We start from the raw sequence: 17,977 nt of genomic DNA, 5'->3' as shown, positions 1-17,977 counted from the left end.
CCTGACCATTGAAGGCATGGCTCAATACATACAGAATACCTCGGCAAAGGCAGAAAGACTTATTGGTTCCAAGTATTTAAAAACACTATGTCCAATCATTAGATGACCACTAAACTAATGGAACAGAGTCTTCAATGGTTACACACTACCAAGAATACATACTTTAAAAAATTAATTGATAAAAATCACTACACAAATGAATAGCAACAACAAACCTGGGGGAAGGAGAGAATCTGATTTCCAAAGTTGCCACATTATGTTGTTTAAAACATCCAATTTTCAATGAAATATTGTGACACATACAAAGAAACAAGAAAGTCTGGCCCATACACAAGAAAAAAAGATCAGTCAATAGGAATTGTTGCCAAGAAAGCTCCAATGTTGGACTTACTAGACAAAGACTTTAAATCAGCCCAGGCAGGTGACTCATGGCTATAATCCCAACACTTTGGGGGCCTGAGGTGAAAGGATCACTTGAGGCCAGGAATTCAAGACCAGCCTGGACAACATAGTTGTCCTATCTCTACAAAAAAATTAAAAATTATCAGGCATGCTGGCACGTGCCTGTAGTCCTAGCTACTTGGGAAGCTGAGGTGAGAGGATTGCTTGAGCCCAGGAGGTTTAGGCTACAATGAGCTATGATTGTGCCACTGCATTCTAGCCTGGGTAACAGTGAGGCCTTATTAAAAAAAATACACATACATACATGTATACATATTTTTTCAAAGAGATAAACTATGTCTAAAGAAATAAAGTATAAGAATGATGTGTGAACAAGTAGAGAACATCATAAAGAAATTATTTTTTTAAATATAACTTTCTTGAGGTGATAAGTACAATAACTAAAGTGACAAATTCACTAGAGAGGCTCAATAGCAAAGTTGAACCGGTAGAAGAAAGAACAAGTGAACTTGAAGAAAGATTGACATTAAACAGTGTGAGGAGCAGAAAGAAAAAGGAACAGAGCCCTGGAAGCCTGTGGGATGTAATTAAGCATAACAACATAAAGATAATGGTAGTCCAGGAAGGAGAAGGAAGAAAGAAAAGGGCAGAAAGATATTTGAAGAAATAATGGCTGAAAATATCTCAAATTTTTCAAAGAATGTTAACATATGCATCCAAGCAACTCAGCAAACTCCAAGTAGGACAAACTCAAAGAAATCCACACCTATACACATCATAATCTCTGTCAAAAGCCAAAGACCAAGAGAGAATTTTGAAAGCAGCAAAAGAGAAGCAAATCATTAAGTACAAATGATCCTCAGTAAGATTAACATCTAGTTTCTCGTCAGAAATCATGGAGGCCAGAAAGCAGTAGGATAACATATTCAAAGTGCTAACAGAAAAAAAAATCAGCCAAGAATTCTATATCCATAAAGAAAATCCTTCAGAAATGAAGAAGAGTGGTGACTCACTCCTGTAATCCCAGCACTTAGGGAGGCTGAGGCGGGTGGATCATCTGAGGTCAGAAGTTCAAGACCAGCCTGGCCAACACAATGAAACCCTCTCTACTAAATATAATTACAAAATTAGCTGGGTGTGGTGTTGCATGCCCGTAATCCCAGCTGCTTGGGAGGCTGAGGCAGGAGAATTGCTTGAACCTAGGAGGCAGAGGTTGCAGTGAGCCAAGATTGCACCATTGCACTCCAGTGTGGGCAACAAGAGCAAAACTCCATCTCAAAAAAAAAAAAAAGAAAGAAAAAAAGAAAAGAAAAGAAAAAAAAAGAAATGAAGGAGAAAGTAAGATGACCAACAAAACTAATAAAAATCGAAATAATTTGTCTCCAGCAGATCCACCCTGCAGGAAATACTAAAGGGAATACTTTAGGCTGAAGCGAAAGGACACTTAAATCCACAAGGGGAAATAAAGAGAACTGGTAGAGGTAACTACACAGTTAAAGACAGTATAAATATATGGTTTTGTTTGTAAATCTTTTATTCTCCTATATGATTTAAAAGACAATTGCATAAAGCAATAGTTAATAATAAATAATAACAGCCAGGCGCAGTGGCTCATGCCTGTAATTCCAGCACTTTGGGAGGCCGAGGCGGGCGATCCATCGCCTGAGGTCAGGAGTTCAAGACCAGCCTGGCCAGCATGGTGAAACCCCATCTCTACTGAAAATACAAAAATCAGCCAGGCGTGGTGGCAGGTGCCTGTAATCCCAGCTACTTGGGAGGCTGAGGCAGGAGAATCGCTTGAACTCGGGAGGCAGAGATTGCAGTGAGCCAAGATCACGCCATTGCACTCCAGCCTGGGCAACAGAGTGAGACTCTGTCTCAAAATAATAATAATAAATAATAATAACAAATTATATGCTTGATGATGTGTCACAGGTTTCTGAGGCTCTGTTCCTCTTTTTCTAACTTGTTGAGGTGGAGGCTTACTGAATTTCCAGTCTTTCTTCTTTTCTAATATATGTATTTTAGGCTACAAATTTCCATCTAAGCAAGGCTTTAGCAGTATCAATTTTTAAAAAATTGTATCTAAGTACAGTATACATACAGAATTCACATAAGCGTAGCATTGAATGAGGCACCTGGTCAGTACTGTTTCTAAGTGTTTAGTAAATGTTTTTTATTACTACTGTGAATTGTCCTTTGCCTCTTATGCCATAGCATCCTGGCAATGGGGAGGGGTTTGAGGGTGGGATGGTGAAGAGATTCTGGGATTCCATTTTATTGGAGCATTTTTTCCCCCTTGCTTCTCATAAGGTGTCTGTCGGGGAGAGATCTGTGTCACTTATTGCAGTTTGTTGCATGCTGGAATGCTGCAGATTCTGGAATGCCATCTATATCAGTTGTCTGGAATTTGGCTTCACATAAGGTTCTTGTCTTCTGTTTAACTGGTTTGCTGGGACTTCTGAAGTCCTGATGATCATACTGGGAAGGCAGACTCAGGGGTGGCGATGCTGGCTGTGGCCCTCATCTACTGGGCCATGGTGGTTATTGTGTTGCTTCTTTTGCTGTGTCCTAGAACAGGGGCTTTACTGAGCCACCCATGTCCTCTGAGAGCTTTGCAACTTACAAGGACTGTTCTCTTCCTTCAGGGGCTGGGATGACTTGCTGATTTAAGCCCCTTTGTTGAGATACAGAGGTATTGTCATAATGACTGGGACTTGTGTTGCTCATCTTTGAGGAAGATTTGTTTAGGCTTGCTGTTATCCACCATATCTTTTATTTAGAGTAGTTTGCTGGCTAACTCACTGGGTCCTTTGGCCTACTGCAGATTCAGTTGCTACAACTCCGTCAGTGATTCCGTGTAGGGAGAAGTAATGGGTTGTCATTTTTGGAGTCAGGGTTGGGGGCCTGGGGTTTGAGAATCAGAGGTCAGAATTCATGGGTTGAGGTTTAGGGATTTGAGGTTGGGATTAGGAGGTTAGAAAATAAGCATCAAGGGCTCAGGATCTAGAGACCAGGTCTAGGATTAAAGGATTATAAATTTAGGGACTAGGGCTTGGGTTAGGATTGGAACTGAGTAGCAGAGGAGTTAAGGTTAGAATAGCGGGTGGTGATCAAGGGTCTAAACAAAAAGAGAAGAGATGCAAGGGTCTGCGGAGAGACTGGAAGAACTTTCCTCAGAAGTTCCCAAAGGTGACTGGGTATCAGGAAACTATTGGGAAGTGGCTTCTTATTGCTGCAGAGACAGAAGCCATGAGTTGGGGATAAACCTTCCAAGAGGGCAATACCTGTGTAGGCAGACACTGAAGTCAGTTAAATGTGCAAGGAAGTCTTTACATTGATGACAGTTATCGTTTATTTTCATTCTTCTCATTCTCAGTGATTTCCCTCAAAAAAAAAAAAAAAAAAACCCAAGAAACCAAAACACTTTTTTTTTTTTTTAACCATCTTTATTCAATCTGTCACCAAGTTTCTGGTCACCTGCCACAGTTGACCCCCGATCCATTCTCCCTGTCCCCATCCTCTCCATACATCACAGTACACACCAGGAATACCCCCAGTTCTCATCTCCTCACCCTGGGCTGCTTCAATAGACTCCAGAGTAACCCAAACCACACCCTGCTGCCCAGATTCCTAATGACACGTGAAAGGCCGTTATGACTTGCTTTCCTCATGCCCTATGCACACCTGGGCTCCAGCCAAGGATCCTCCTTCATCAACCCCCATATTAGCTACGATCCTTCATGCTAATGTATCGCTCAGAGCTCAAAAGACTTTGAAGGGCCTGTGCCTTCGCTATCGAGCGCTTAAGTTCTTTGCCCTCCGCGTACTTTTGACAAATACTGGGCATCAACCATGTTCCAGGAACTACCCTAGGCAAAGAAAATAACTGGGCAAGGTTTCCATCGGTGTCTCTGCTGGCGGGCATCGCCCCCGCCGGGCCGCCACCCTGAACGAGCCCGTCCGGTCCTCTGGGTTCCGCCACCCTGCGTAGCGCTGCGCCAGCACCCGGCCCAGCACTCCCTCCCGCCGAGGGCGCCCAGGCCGGCTTCCGAGGGGCGGTTCCCACAAGCGAGTTCCGGCGCCCAGAACGGCTTCATCCTCTCGTCCCGTCCGCGGCAAATGCATGCGCCTGGAAAACCCGCCACCCTCCAGGGCAACTCACACCTCGCCCCACGCCGCGGCGCAACCGGACTAGGACCCCGAGCAGGGCTGCCCAGGGAGCGCCTGAAGGACCCCGCGAGGGCCGCAGGCTATCCAGCGTGGCGCCTGGTGGCCGGGCCCTGTGCCGGAGGACAAGGTGAACCCGCAGCCGGACTTCTGCTGCACTGGGGCTCCGAATGACCCAGAATCTGGGGTGGGCTTAGGCCCCGGGTACGAGGGGTGAGGGCTGCGCGGTTGCAGGCCTAGAGAAGTAGGGGGCTGGGTCGAGAGTTGAGGCCGTGAGCCCGGGGGGCTGGAGGGCGTGGCCACAGGGGTAGGGGCGCAGGTCCCGGCCGCGCGTGGGTGGACCAGGGCTGGGCCGCCGCCCTCCAGGAAGCGAGTGGTGGCCCCCTCGAGTGCTGGGGGGGGCAGTGTACCGACAGCTTTACTTTTTTTTTTGTTTTGGAGACGGAGTCTGGTTCTGTCGCCAGGCTGGAGTGCAGTGGCGCGATCTCGGCTCACTGCAGCCTCCTCCTCCAGAGTTCAAGCAATGCTCCTGCCTCAGCCTCCCTAGTAGCTGTGACTGTAGGCGCGCGCCGTTACGCCTGGCTAATTTTTTTGTATTTTTAGTAGAGACGGGCTTTCACCATGTTGGCCAGGATGGTCTTGATCTCCTGACTTCGTGATCCGCCCGCCTCGGTCTTTCAAAGTGCTGGGATTACAGGCGTGAGACACCGCGCCCTGCCTAAAATTTTTAATTCTCATGGAGTCACCTTTAAGTCTAACAGGATTCTCGACTTGTCAGTTTGTTGTAAACCAAGAGTCAAGACAGCCACAACTTAGCTGCGTTAGTAAAGGAACTATGTCCTCCCTACAGGCCGCGTGTTCTTGCCACGAGAACCCCTAGCAGCCTGGCCTTGGAATGGCTGGATGAGGTGCATTCGTTGGTTCATTCAGATACTGTTAAGAGCCAGCTGTGTGCTAGGTACTGCTTACACCTTCTGGTGGTGAAGACGGAACTGAAGGGAACTTGCAAGGAGCTGTGAGAAAGTGTAACGGGAAGTGAGCTAAGATCACTAAGGTGGGCAGGAGGCAATCAGAGAAAGCACATTCAGGACTGCGAAAACTACTCACACAAAGGCTGTCAAGCCAGAAAGTCTTTCAAAACTGAAAGGCCCATGAGGTTGGAGCTAGAGAAACTTACGGAGTGTGGGGTTCCAGATGAGGCTAGAGAGGTACGTGGGGAACCACAAGATCATGCAGAGCCTGGGAGGCCGTGATAAGGATTTTGGTTTTTATTCTAAGAACAGGGTGCCCTTTAAAGGGTTAAGGAGGGGAACCATATGATTAGATTTTCATGTGTGGTTCACTTTGGCTGCTGTGTGGAGATTGTAGAGGTTGGCAGGACAGAAACTGGGAGACCAAAGAAGAGGCTGTCAAGATGTCCAGAGGGGAATGATGATGTCTTAGAGTTATGGTGGTAGCAGTTGAGGATGGGAGAATGGTATGGGTTTTGAGATATATTAGGTAGGGAAAATTGCCAGAAGTTGGTGATCGTGTGGATATGAAGAGTGAGGGAGGGGAGGTGTCATGGATGTCTCTGTAGACAGTTGCTGAAAATGACGTGTTACCGCCTGTGGCATTAGGGAGAGTGGGTTAGCTGATCTTGTACTGGTTAGAGTTGGGTGTGGCTTTATGGTTTGAGTGGAAAATCAGGTTGAAAGCTGTAGAAAGGACATGAATAGGAGAGACCATGGCAGTTTCTTTGCTTGGGCCAGATTCTAATACCACCTTTAACATGATTGACAGTTTTTAGGATAAGATAAATGAGAATGTTGTCTAGACTCTGTCCCTGCCTATGTTAATGGAAGCCTTCTCTGTATTTGTCGACAAATGATTTTATATATATACACACATATATATTATATATATATACACACACACACATACACACATATGTAGTAGAGTCAGGGTCTTGCTTTGTTGCCCAGGTCAAACTCCTGGCCTCAAGTACTGATATTACAGGTGTGAGCCACTACACATGGCCAAATGAGAGATAATATTGAGATAAGATTTTGAGACAAAGTCTTTACTCCTGCAGAGGTGATAAATTTCTCACGTATAACTCGGATTTCACAATTGGAAAAGACCTCAAAATTCCCTTAGTCCAGTTTATAAAATGCTTTTATGTCCATTATATCATTTCTACAATATTGAGCTCTTACACCATGCTAGACATTAGGAATACAAAGATGAATAGAAATAAGACTATATAGGTTTATTTAGTAAATAAAATTGATCAAGCACCTTTGTGTCAGGCACTGTTTCAGATGCAAAATGGTTATGACTTGTTCCTGATGTTGGAGTTGTGTGTTGACCTCAGGGTTACCACTGAGGACAGCTGAGTGTATTAACAGGTTTGATTTGGGCACAGGAGATCCTGATCTCTCCATAATATTAGAATAGAGATGGTGTTTATCCAGCAGACTTTTTGGTATCCTGGTAGCACCTCAGTTGCTGTCCATCAATCTTCCAATTCTAGATTTGATAGGAGAGCACTATGGGATGGAAGATTTTAAGAGATGAATTCATCATTATGAATAGGCCTTGTGGATAGGCTGTTTAGGAGTATAAATTGTAAATCCTCTGTAAAATACAAAAGGAAGTTAGGAAGGGATATTGGCAGAGACAGGTAGTATTTAAACTTGAGTTTCTTTTAATGGGTAATTCCCTCATAGGCTTACAGTTGCACTAGGTTGTATACTCCACGGGGGAACTTGAATGCTCCCTCTACAACTCCCCTCCCTTGATCCCATGAGCCCAAATGGGCAATTAAAATAATGTATATGGCCTTAAGATGAAACTGTCAGGTTCTTTATGAGTGTCAGGAGTGAGAGCACTCATTGGCTTGCAAGGCTGCATGGCTCCAATGTAGGGAAGGCTGGGAGTGCCGTCCTGAAGGGTTCCTAATACAGCTCTCTAATGGCAGGAGTGAGATGGCCTCAATCTTGCGAAGCCCTCAGGCTCTCCAGCTCACTCTAGCCCTGATCAAGCCTGACGCATTCGCCCATCCACTGATTCTGGAGGTAAGAATGAATCCTAAGTCTCTACCGCATGCCCTGGGAATTGCTACTGCTTCAGGTGCCATTGGGCCATTTATGGTGACTGACAACACAGACTTGTGCTGGATGCTGTGGAGGCAAAGCTAGAAGCCATGAACTCTGACCTAAGGAGACTAAGAATCCATTGGAGACTTGAGGCAGACCTAAAATGTAAGAAAGGACCCAAAGCAATAATAGAACCAAATATCAAGACAATGTGTATTTGTTAGTTTCTATTGCTACATAACACATTACTCCAGACTTGAGAGCTTAAAACAACACTCATTTGTTATTTCACAGTTCAATAGTTTAGAGGTCCAGTAGGCTTGGCTGAGTTGTTTGCTTAAGGTCTCACAAGGCCAAAGTCAAGGTATTGGCTGACCAGGTCCTTATCTGGAGGGTCTGGGGGAAGAATTCACTTCCAGACTCATTCAGGTTGTTGGCAGAGTTGATTTCTTATGATGGTAGGACTGAGGCTGCCATTTCCCTGTTGGCCTTCAGGCAGGAACTCCTTTCAGTTTCTAGATACCACTCACATCCCTCATCACATAGCCCAGTCTGTCTTCAAGACAGCTGCAGTGCATTGAATCCTTCTCATGCTTTGAATCTCTCTGACTTCTTCAGCCTCTAGCCAGAGAAAATGCCTGGCATTGAGAAGCCTTCACAATTCTAATCCCACAGGGCTCATGTGATTAATTAGGCCCACCTGGATAATCTCCCTTTTGATTACAGCAGAATCAACTGATTAGTAACCTTAATTTCCCTCAAAATCCCTGTTGTTATGTAATGTAACATAATCATATTGCATCACATTCACAGTCCTGGAGATTAGGGTGGGAAATCTTGGTGGGGCTCGGGGTCATTTTCACATTCTGTGTACCATAGTTTGATAAATACTAACTGAGTAGCACTGCTAAGTAAGCCCACTATGGTGCAGAGGAAGATCTAAGCAGTCAGGAATGGGGGCCTGGAAGTGGCAGGACTCAGCTGGGCCTCAAAGGAATGGTAAACTTTGGTTAGTGCCAGGAGAAGGACAGGTGTTGCACAGAAGGGAGACGCTGAGGCAGGAATGCATGTGATGGGTCTGAGGGCCGCAGGCAGCCTGCGATGGTGAGACTAGAGAATTGGTACAGAGTAAGGAAAGTATAACCTTGAGCACTGGGCTAAAGTGGTTGTACTTCATTCCTTGAATAACAGGAACTACTTAACACCTTCTGACCAGAGTGTGACGTGTAAATTATAGAGTTTCTCATCTATCAAGTGTGATGGTTTGGAGGGAGTGAGAGAAACCCAAGGCAGGACCACTAACAAGACTTTTATGGTGGTCTGAGTGGTGGGTCCTGTGGTCTTGAGCTCAAGGGGTTATAGGTATGGAAGAGCAGAGACAGCGCATCCTATCCCCTTTCACCCAAGGCGCACACTCTGGCTGTGTGACTGAAGGTCTTGACCTCACCCCACCTCGTCTTCTCACCCTTCAATGGAACAAACCCTCAGGTCCTGAGCAACAAGTGGTCCTCATGGTTTCTTTTGGTCAGTTTCAGTCTCCTGATTGATTTTTATTTTGGGGATGGTCTTTATTCAGGCTGTTCACCAGCAGATTCTAAGCAACAAGTTCCTGATTGTACGAATGAGAGAACTACTGTGGAGAAAGGAAGATTGCCAGAGGTTTTACCGAGAGCATGAAGGTAGGATCAGTAGTCCTCTGAATGGAAGGTGCCTCAATCCCAAGAGGCCGTAAGAGAGATTTTACCTGGAACACAATGGCAGGCTCTCTGACCTACCAACCGTGTACAGTTGCAGCCAGTTTTCTAAAATCTTGGTTTAAAACACACACTTTTCATGATTATCCATCTTTTCCCAAGGAGGGTTCTACCTTGTAGTCCCAACCAGAAACTTAGTTTTATGTCTTGATAATATCAGTAGTTAACATATAGTGAATGAATGTTTACCATCAGACATTGTCCTAATGCTCATTTTTTCATTCAATTTTCCCAACAACCCTAAAAAGTAGGTGTTGTTATATCCCTCGTACGCAGATTAGGAAGCCAAGTTTAGGAGGTTAATGATTTACCCAAAACTACGCAGGTTGTAAGTGGCAGACCCTGGATTCAGACCCAGGTTTGTCAGACTCCAAGGTCCTTGTTCTTTTCTCTGAAACAATTTTTATTATTCTAGGTAAGGAGGTAGAAGTACAGAAAGTTGCCTTGGGCACCAGGATGAAGGTATCTTGATGAAGGTCCTCTCTCTTTGCAGGGCGTTTTTTCTATCAGAGGCTGGTGGAGTTCATGGCCAGGTACTTCTAATTTGGTTCCAGCATCTTTATCCACTGAGGCTAATCTCCCCTGCCCCTAAATGGATTTGTTCATTTCACTGCCATTCTTTAAAGTTGTAATCAGGCCAGGCACGGTGGCTCATGCCTGTAATCCCAGCACTTTGGGAGGCTGAGGCGGGTGGATCACTTGAGGTCAGGAGTTTGAGACCAGCCTGGCCAACATGGTGAAACACCGTCACTACTAAAAATACAAAAAATTAGCCCGGCATGGTGGCAGGTGCCTGTAATCCCAGCTACTCGGGAGGCTGAGGCAGGAGAATCGCTTGAACCTGGGAGGTGGAGGTTGAAGTGAGCCAAGATCGTGGCACTGCACTCTAGCCTGGGCAACAAGAGTGAAACTTCGTCTCAAAAACAACAACAACAACAAAAAATTAGCCAGGCATGGTGGCGGGTGCCTGTAATCCCAACTACTCGGGAAGCTGAGGCAGGAGAATCACTTGAATTCAGGAAGCAGAGGTTGCAGTGAGCCGAGATTGAACCATTGTACTCTAGCCTGGGCAACAGAGTGAGACTCCATCTCAAAAAATAAAGTTGTAAACATGTCAAATCTGAAGAAACACGGGTTTGGGGCTGTCACTGAGCCGATGCTGACCTGTTAGGCACCTGTCCTCTGGTGGTTAGAAGAGTCCCATTGAATGCTGCATAGCCACCCTGCTGATCTCTGCAGGCTTGATGTACACCAGCAGGGGCCCTGCATCACCTATTTGAAGCAGCATTGGTACTCAGCTGGAAAGGCAGGAAAACTCTCAGAACGTAGAGTGTGTTTTTATTCAGGCCCTTCTCACAGCACACCCTCCTAGTCTAGATGGCCAGGTTCTTTACATGTGCTTGTTTTGTTCACAGCGGGCCAATCCGAGCCTACATCCTTGCCCACAAGGATGCCATCCAGCTCTGGAGGACGCTCATGGGACCCACCAGAGTGTTCCGAGCACGCCATGTGGCCCCAGATTCTATCCGTGGGAGTTTCGGCCTCACTGACACCCGCAACACCACCCATGGTTCGGGTGAGTCCCCTGTCCATAGCCATAGGATATTTTGGGGTTAGCGGGCAGGCTGTGTGGTAGAGTTGACAGCCAGGTCCCTCCAGTGAGCTTTCTTCCATTTGTGTTTCTGGTCTTTGTAGCCATGTTGGCACATGTGGCCTGTGGACTTTCTTTACATGCCCCAGGACTGAAGGGGCAGGCAGAGTAGAGGCTCAGGATTCTGAACCTGATTATGACTGCCTCTTGCTTCTACCATGTGTGAACCCCTTCTCTGTCTTATCTCCCCTTACAGACTCTGTGGTTTCAGCCAGCAGAGAGATTGCAGCCTTCTTCCCTGACTTCAGTGAACAGCGCTGGTATGAGGAGGAAGAGCCCCAGTTGCGCTGTGGCCCTGTGTGCTATAGCCCAGAGGGAGGTGTCCACTATGTAGCTGGAACAGGAGGCCTAGGACCAGCCTGATGCAGGTCTATGAAGACCAGTGGTAGTGCCCAGACTTCTCCTAGACATCTAGTCTAAAACATTCTCCTAGGACCAGGGAAGCCTGGGCTTACAGTGCCATTTCTGCTGGGCACCACCACCTGCCTGAGGGCCTAGCTCACCACAGCACATCCTCCAGAATCTAGCCTTCTATCTACCTCTTCTCTGGAATGTTTATGGTGGTTCAGAAGAATGATGACTCCTCTTTGCTGAGAACTGTTCATCCTTCTTCAAGAAGAAGCTTGCCAGGCCGGGCACGGTGGCTCACGCCTATAATCCCAGCACTTTGGGAGGCCGAGGCGGGTGGATCACAAGGTCAGGAGTTCGAAACCAGCCTGACCAACATGGTGAAACCCCATCTCCACTAAAAATACAACAATTAGCCAGGCATGGTGGTGCATGCCTGTAATCCCAGCTACTCAGAGGCTGAGGCAGGAGAATTGCTTGAACCTGGGAGGCAGAGGGTGCAGTGAGCCGAGATCGTGCCATTGCACTCCAGCCTGGGCGACAGAGCGAGATTCTATCTCAAAAAAAAAAAAAAAAGAAGCTTGTCTAATTGACTTGCCTAAAAAATGCAGTGACTCCAAACAACATTTGACCTGTCTTCCTCAATAAAAGTCAGTGTTCTCCTGAATCCTTTATGCTGCCACATTTAGGGGAAACTTTTCAGGCTTCATCATTCTGACTTCTCAGCAGCATTCAGTTATTGCTTCATTCTCCAGAAACACTCTCTTCTCTTGGATTTTCTGATCCCACACCCTTGGTTTTCTCCTTCTGTGTGTTTTTCTTCATCTCCTTTATCAGCTTATGCAAACATTTATTTTCATAAATTCTCTATTCAAGACATACTGAAAAATGCAAAGATGGTTAAGACATGATTGGGTCCTCAAGTTGCTAATTATGAATTTGGGTGGTCAGCCAGCTATAACATGTGGCAGAGATGGAGAAGTGCCCTAACAGAGGTATAAAGTCCTGTGGGAGAAAAGAGGAAAGAAGGTTTCCTTTGGCTGGGTGAGGAGGTGAAGGAGATAGGGTGGAAAGGCTTTTATAAAAGATATAGCTGGCTTTGGAACTAAGCCTGAAGGTCAAATAGGGTATCCATAGCAGGGGTCTGGGGCACTAGACAGTCTGTTCATTTTCAGGAATATATGGGTCAGTTTTGTATGCGTGACCTAAGAAACCTATGACACTTCTTATGACAGGTCTTGACTTTTCTTTCTCAGTACATGTGTATTTCTCTTTTTGGTGGCCTTGAAACCTTTGAGTTGAAAATTGCCTTCACCATCTGCCACTTTCACTAATGGTAGACCAGGAAATTTGGACCCACTGAACATAGAGAACAACTGGAAAAGCTGTGCAAAATATAAACAGCATCTATCTGAAAGCATCAGCTGGCAATGTAGAACCAAAATTCAGGACACGAAGGAAACTCAAGAGAAGTGAGCCTGGGACTTAGAGCTACTTTTCCCATAAGGGCACCTGCTGATTCTGGAAGAGGCAGCTAAGAAGCTGAGTAGAACTTTCAACAACTTCTTGTGTTAGGGAGCCAGCTTCATGAATGCTGGCAGAAAACACACACAGGATTACTTGGGCAGAGACTACTGCTCAGGGCACAGCAGGCAGTGTGTTAGCCTTGGTCTCCCTTGCCCTCCAAGTCCCACAGGGCAATACTGGCAGGCCCAGGAAAGTGTTACACACAGCAGGTTTGCATGACGGCTAAGGAACCACAATCTTAGGGAGATACTATCTCTGTCTTCTAAGGTCATTTGCTGTACAAAAATCCTTGAAATACCTGGGCACAGTGGCACACCTATAATCCTAGCACTTTGGGAGGCTGAGGCGGGCGGATCACCTGAGGTTGGGAGTTCCAGACCAGCCTGACCAACATGGAGAAATCCTGTCTCTACTAAAAATGCAAAAATTAGCCAAGCGTGGTGGTGCATGCCTGTAATCCAGCTACTCGGGAGGCTGAGGCAGGAGAATCGCTTGAACCCAGGAGGCGGAGGTTGTGGTGAGCCAAGATCACGCCGTTGCACTCCAGCCTGGGCAACAAGAGTGAAACTCCATCTCAAGAAAAAAAAAATCCTTGAAATAGTCTGGAACAAAATCTGTCAACATCTCAGCCCACAAAGTATCAACAAAATTGATATTTTGTTGCATTTAAAAAATTTAAATGGTGGTCAAAGCGTACAAAATCTGACAATTAAGACACCCACAAGAGACACAGAATTATCTCCCAATAAAATTGTCTCATAAAAACCTGGCTCCCACAAATATGGAAAGGGAGAAAACTAGAATAAACCCTGTGGTGTCGAATTGGAGATATCAGTGTGAACTCGTGTATTTCAGTCTATAGAGATAGATGTAAATATGTTTTTGTATGTATAGTCCTTTGCACTGATGTGAGAGCAATGACACTCCAATAGTAATGACCACACCCAGCACCCAGGTCCACCAAAAGACAAAGTGCTATGGACTGAATTATATTCCCCTAAAATTCATATGTTGAAGCCCTAACCCCCAATGTGATGATATTTGGAAATGGGACATTTGGGAGATAATTAAGTTTAGATGGCCAGGTGTGGTGGCTCACGCCTGTAATCCCAGCACTTTGGGAGGCCGAGGCGGGCGGATCACAAGGTCAGGAGATCGAGACCATCCTGGCTAACACGGTGAAACCCCGTCTCTTCTAAAAATACAAAAATTAGCTGGGCGTGGTGGCACATGCCTGTAGTCCCAGCTACTTGGGAGGCTGAGGCAGAAGAATTGCTTGAACCCAGGAGGTGGAGTTTGCAGTGAGCCAAGGTAGTGCTACTGCACTCCAGCCTGGGTGAAAGAGCGAGACTCCGTCTCAAAACAAAACAAAACAAAACAAAACAAAACAAACTATTGCCTATAGCAAACCAATTGTAGCCTGGGCAACATAGTGAGACCCTGTCTCTATAAAAACTAAAAATAGGCTGGGTGCAGTGGCTCATTCCTGTAATTCCAACACTTTGGGAGGCTGAGGGGGGAGGATCACTTAAGTCCAGGAGTTTGAGACCAGCCTGGGCAACATGGTGAGACCCCTGTGTCTACAAAAATAAAAATAAAAAACTTAGCTGGGTGTGGTGGTGCATGCTTGTGTCCCAGCTACTTGGGAGGCAAAGTGGGAGGATTGCTTGAGCCTGAGAGATTGAGACTTCAGTGCAGTTTGAGCCACTGCACACACTCCAGCCTGGGTGACAGTGAGACCCTGTCTTAAAAAAATAAGAGTATGACATGAGCATGTGAGAGCAAAAGAAAACAAGGAAGTCTGCGACCATGAAGCGAATGCTTAGTCTCTGATATCACAGGCTTAAAGAAAATGATAAAGACCTAAAAAGAAAAGAAATATCCCAGCATGCTGAAGGAAAGAAAAGTTCCCCAATACCCTTCCTGCTTATTTTTCCAATATATTACACAGCTGGGTCCACCTTACCACATCCTGTTTGATTCCAGCGTTACCAACTTTTCTATTGGAGCCAAATGAGACATACTGCAATCAGTGATGAACTGTCTATATGCCAAGTGTATCCCTTGTGTAACTGTAATGGCCGAAACTGAGAAATTGGGGCGAAGTATCAAGTGGCTTAAAGGATTGCCAAGGATCCAAAATTTGAACGATTACCAAATTACCACGCACAGGAAGGAATCTATGCAGATGACTGCTTAGCACAGAGAGTAACTCAGCATAAGTGTTGTAGCCACGAACCTGGGACCTTAAAAGAAGAATCCTAAGATTCTTGGAGTTCCTATCATGTACATTTCTAACCATAGATATAACATGGGAACTGATGTCAGATGATTATGGAGCCCCTTGGTTCTAATTCTTGCCCAAGTTCCTCTGCCTTTCTTCCACCAACTTTCTCTTGTTGCCAGTTCATTAAACATGGAATAGAATGTTATTCTGTTCAATTCATTTGCCCTGTTATCAGCTGAGTATGGTTAAACACACTCAATTTTTCATGCTGTTTTGAAATTGATATTTTGTTGCATTTAAAAAATTTAAATGATGGTCAAAGGGTACAAAATCTCCGACAGGAAGAATCCATTTTATAATTTTTTTGAGGTCTGTTGCACAGTGTGGTGAATATAGTTAGTAGAGTATTATACATTTCAAAATTGCTAAGAGTAAATTTCAAATGTTCTCACTACAAAATGCTAAGTATTTGAAGTGATGGATATGTTAACTAGCTCGATTTAATTATTCTACATTGTATCCACAGATTATGACATCATTTTGTAACCCATAAATTTATACAATTATAAATTGTCATTTACAGTAAGAAATAATTTGTTGCATCTTTTTAGAAAAATAAAATAATTTTTTACATCTGTGTAGTTCAGGTAAAAAAAATTTGTTTTTTAATTTTAATAAAATAAAATTTAAAATAAAATAAAAATGGTGGCACATGCCTGTAGTCCCAGCTACTTGGGAGGGTGAGGCAGGAGGATCACTTGAGCCTGGAAAGTGGAGGCTGCAGTGAGCCGTGATTGTGCCACTGCTCTCCAGCCTGGGTGACAGCGAGATCCTGTCTCAAAAAAAAAAAAAAAAACCATTGTATTTGTTTCTGGTTTACTCTTCTTACATTTCTTTTTGAAAAAATGTGTTTCCCCTTCCTCCTCACACAAAAGATAACATACTTCATGATACTCCTTTGCATTTTGTCTTTTCTTTAACCCTGAAATATAATCTAGAAGTCACTTCATATAAGCTCATAACAGTCTTCTTTATTCTGTGTTTTACAGCTGTGTAATATTCCATGTGTGGGCATACCATAATCTGTTCAGTAACAGGCATTTAAATGGTCTCCAAAATTTTGCTATTACAATTAATTTCACATTGAACAATCGTGAACATGTGTTGGTTTTCCCCCATCTTTAGCTGTGCACACTAGTTACCTATTGCTACAGTATTGCTGTGTAGCCACTCCAAAATTTAGACTTAATCATCTTTTCTCACAGGTTTTCAGATGAAGACTAGGTGTGGGGCATCTGTGAGCTCAGGCGGGAGTTGTAAGGGAGGAGCAGCCAGGAGAAAAGAGGGAAGGAAACACCGAGTCTTGCACCCACGTCTGAAATCATTCTCTGGTGTGTCTGCAGCTCTCCACATCCACTGCTCCATCCTGGCCTAAGCGACCTTCATCTCTTACTGGATCTCAAGCCTCCCAACTTGTCTCTTCCACTCTCACCATCCACCCCCTCCCTCAATCCACCTTTCCACACACATTAAAAAAGTGTTATTTTTTAGGCGGGGTGTGGTGGCTCACGCCTGTAATCCTGGCACTTTGGGAGGCCGAGGTGGGCAGGGCAGATCACCTGAAGTCGGGAGTTTGAGAGCAGCCTGACCAACATGGTGAAACCCTGTCTCTACTAAAAATACAAAATTAACTGGGCATGGTGGTGCCTGCCTATAATCCCAGCTACTCGGGAGGCTGAGGCAGAAGAATTGCTTGAACCCAGGAGACGGAGGTTGCGGTGAGCTAAGATCACGCCGTTGCACTCCAGCCTGGGCAACAAGAGCGAAACTCCGTCTCAAAAAAAAAAAAATTTTTTGAAATGTCCATCTCTTCAGGTCACCCCCATTTAAAACTCTCCACTGCACACTGAATAAAGACCGGCACTCCCCCACAGCACTCTTCAGTGTCCTCTCTCACCACTCACCCACTCCTAGTGCTGGAGCTTGATGGACGTTCTCTACCTGCTAAGGTCTTTACCCATGAGGTCCCCCTACTTCCTGCCTGGCTCATTCCTGTTTCTCCTTTAGGTCCCAACTTAAATGTACTTTCCATAGGAAGGCCTTCCTACATCCTGCAGTCCAACTAGGTTCTCCTAGTAATTTACTCTGTCATGCAGTGTATCATGCTCTTCATAACATGTACCACCATTGTAATTAAGTCATGATTCCTATCTTTTTTTTTTTAAAGACTGGTCAAGTGCAGCAGTGAGAAAGGGGAAAGAGTAGAACAAGGCATTCAACCTGTAACTAACTGTGAACAATTGAGATAACTCACTACCTTCAGACCAGCCTCATAGCTTATTTGTTTAAAATCTGGCTTTCTAAAGGGAGAACAAATTTCATTAGTGCAAAGGCTGTTTTCTTCATGCCTGTATCCCTGTCACCCAGCACAGTACCAGGCATATTGCTCCTTTATTAACGGTAATGAATAGTATCCATACTCTAATCTTTGACGTTATTAGAATTCCTCCATCTCTAAATTCTTTTTTTTTTTTCTTTTTTTTTTTTGAGACAGGGTCTCACTGTGTCACCTAGGCTGGAATGCAGTGGCGTGATCTCTGCTCACTGCCACCTCCCCAACTCAGGTGATCTTCCCACCTGAGCCTCCCAAGTAGCTGGGACTACAGGCATGCTCCATTATGCTGGACGAATTTTTGTATTTTTTGTAGAGATGGAGTTTTGCCATGTTGCCCAGGCTAGTCTTGAACTCCTGGGCTCAAGCGATTCACCCATCTCGGCCTCTCAAAGTGCTAGGATTACAGGCATGAGCCACCACGCT

General features: G+C 45.0%; 1 protein-coding gene and 1 pseudogene across 13 annotated transcripts; both read left to right on the top strand.

Annotated features, from left to right (window-relative positions):
- Positions 1-3,993: 3,993 nt before the first annotated feature.
- NME6 (NME/NM23 nucleoside diphosphate kinase 6) lies at positions 3,994-12,072 on the top strand. 13 transcript variants are annotated; one of them, XM_016941026.4, is made up of 7 exons: positions 4,657-4,776; positions 5,423-5,530; positions 7,535-7,631; positions 9,229-9,331; positions 9,900-9,939; positions 10,822-10,982; positions 11,254-12,072. In XM_016941026.4, the coding sequence occupies exons 3-7, from the start codon at positions 7,542-7,544 to the stop codon at positions 11,418-11,420; spliced, it is 561 nt and encodes a 186-aa protein (XP_016796515.2). In that variant the 5' UTR covers positions 4,657-4,776; positions 5,423-5,530; positions 7,535-7,541; the 3' UTR covers positions 11,421-12,072. The 13 variants fall into 13 exon arrangements, with proteins under 13 accessions (XP_016796509.2, XP_016796514.2, XP_016796507.2 ...); XM_063805742.1 differs by having other exon boundaries at positions 4,705-4,776; positions 5,423-5,780; XM_016941020.4 differs by lacking the exon at positions 5,423-5,530 and having other exon boundaries at positions 3,994-4,702.
- Positions 12,073-14,652: 2,580 nt separating this feature from the next.
- On the top strand, positions 14,653-15,436 carry LOC100611147 (rRNA-processing protein FCF1 homolog; annotated as a pseudogene).
- The last annotated feature ends 2,541 nt before the right edge of the window (positions 15,437-17,977 follow it).

The sequence above is a fragment of the Pan troglodytes genome, chromosome 2 (assembly GCF_028858775.2).
Source record: "Pan troglodytes isolate AG18354 chromosome 2, NHGRI_mPanTro3-v2.0_pri, whole genome shotgun sequence".
In the NCBI taxonomy this organism is placed as follows: domain Eukaryota; kingdom Metazoa; phylum Chordata; class Mammalia; order Primates; family Hominidae; genus Pan; species Pan troglodytes.
Note: the sequence above shows the minus strand (reverse complement) of the source record. Positions and strands in the feature narration are given on the sequence as shown.

What these genes read in the sequence shown, in the direction of transcription:
- NME6 (XM_016941018.4), top strand. An exon ending in CCCATCCACTGATTCTGGAG is followed by an intron (nt 7,632 to 9,228) that starts GTAAGAATGAAT and finishes GTCTTTATTCAG; the next exon opens with GCTGTTCACCAGCAGATTCT. An exon ending in GTTTTACCGAGAGCATGAAG is followed by an intron (nt 9,332 to 9,899) that starts GTAGGATCAGTA and finishes CTCTCTTTGCAG; the next exon opens with GGCGTTTTTTCTATCAGAGG.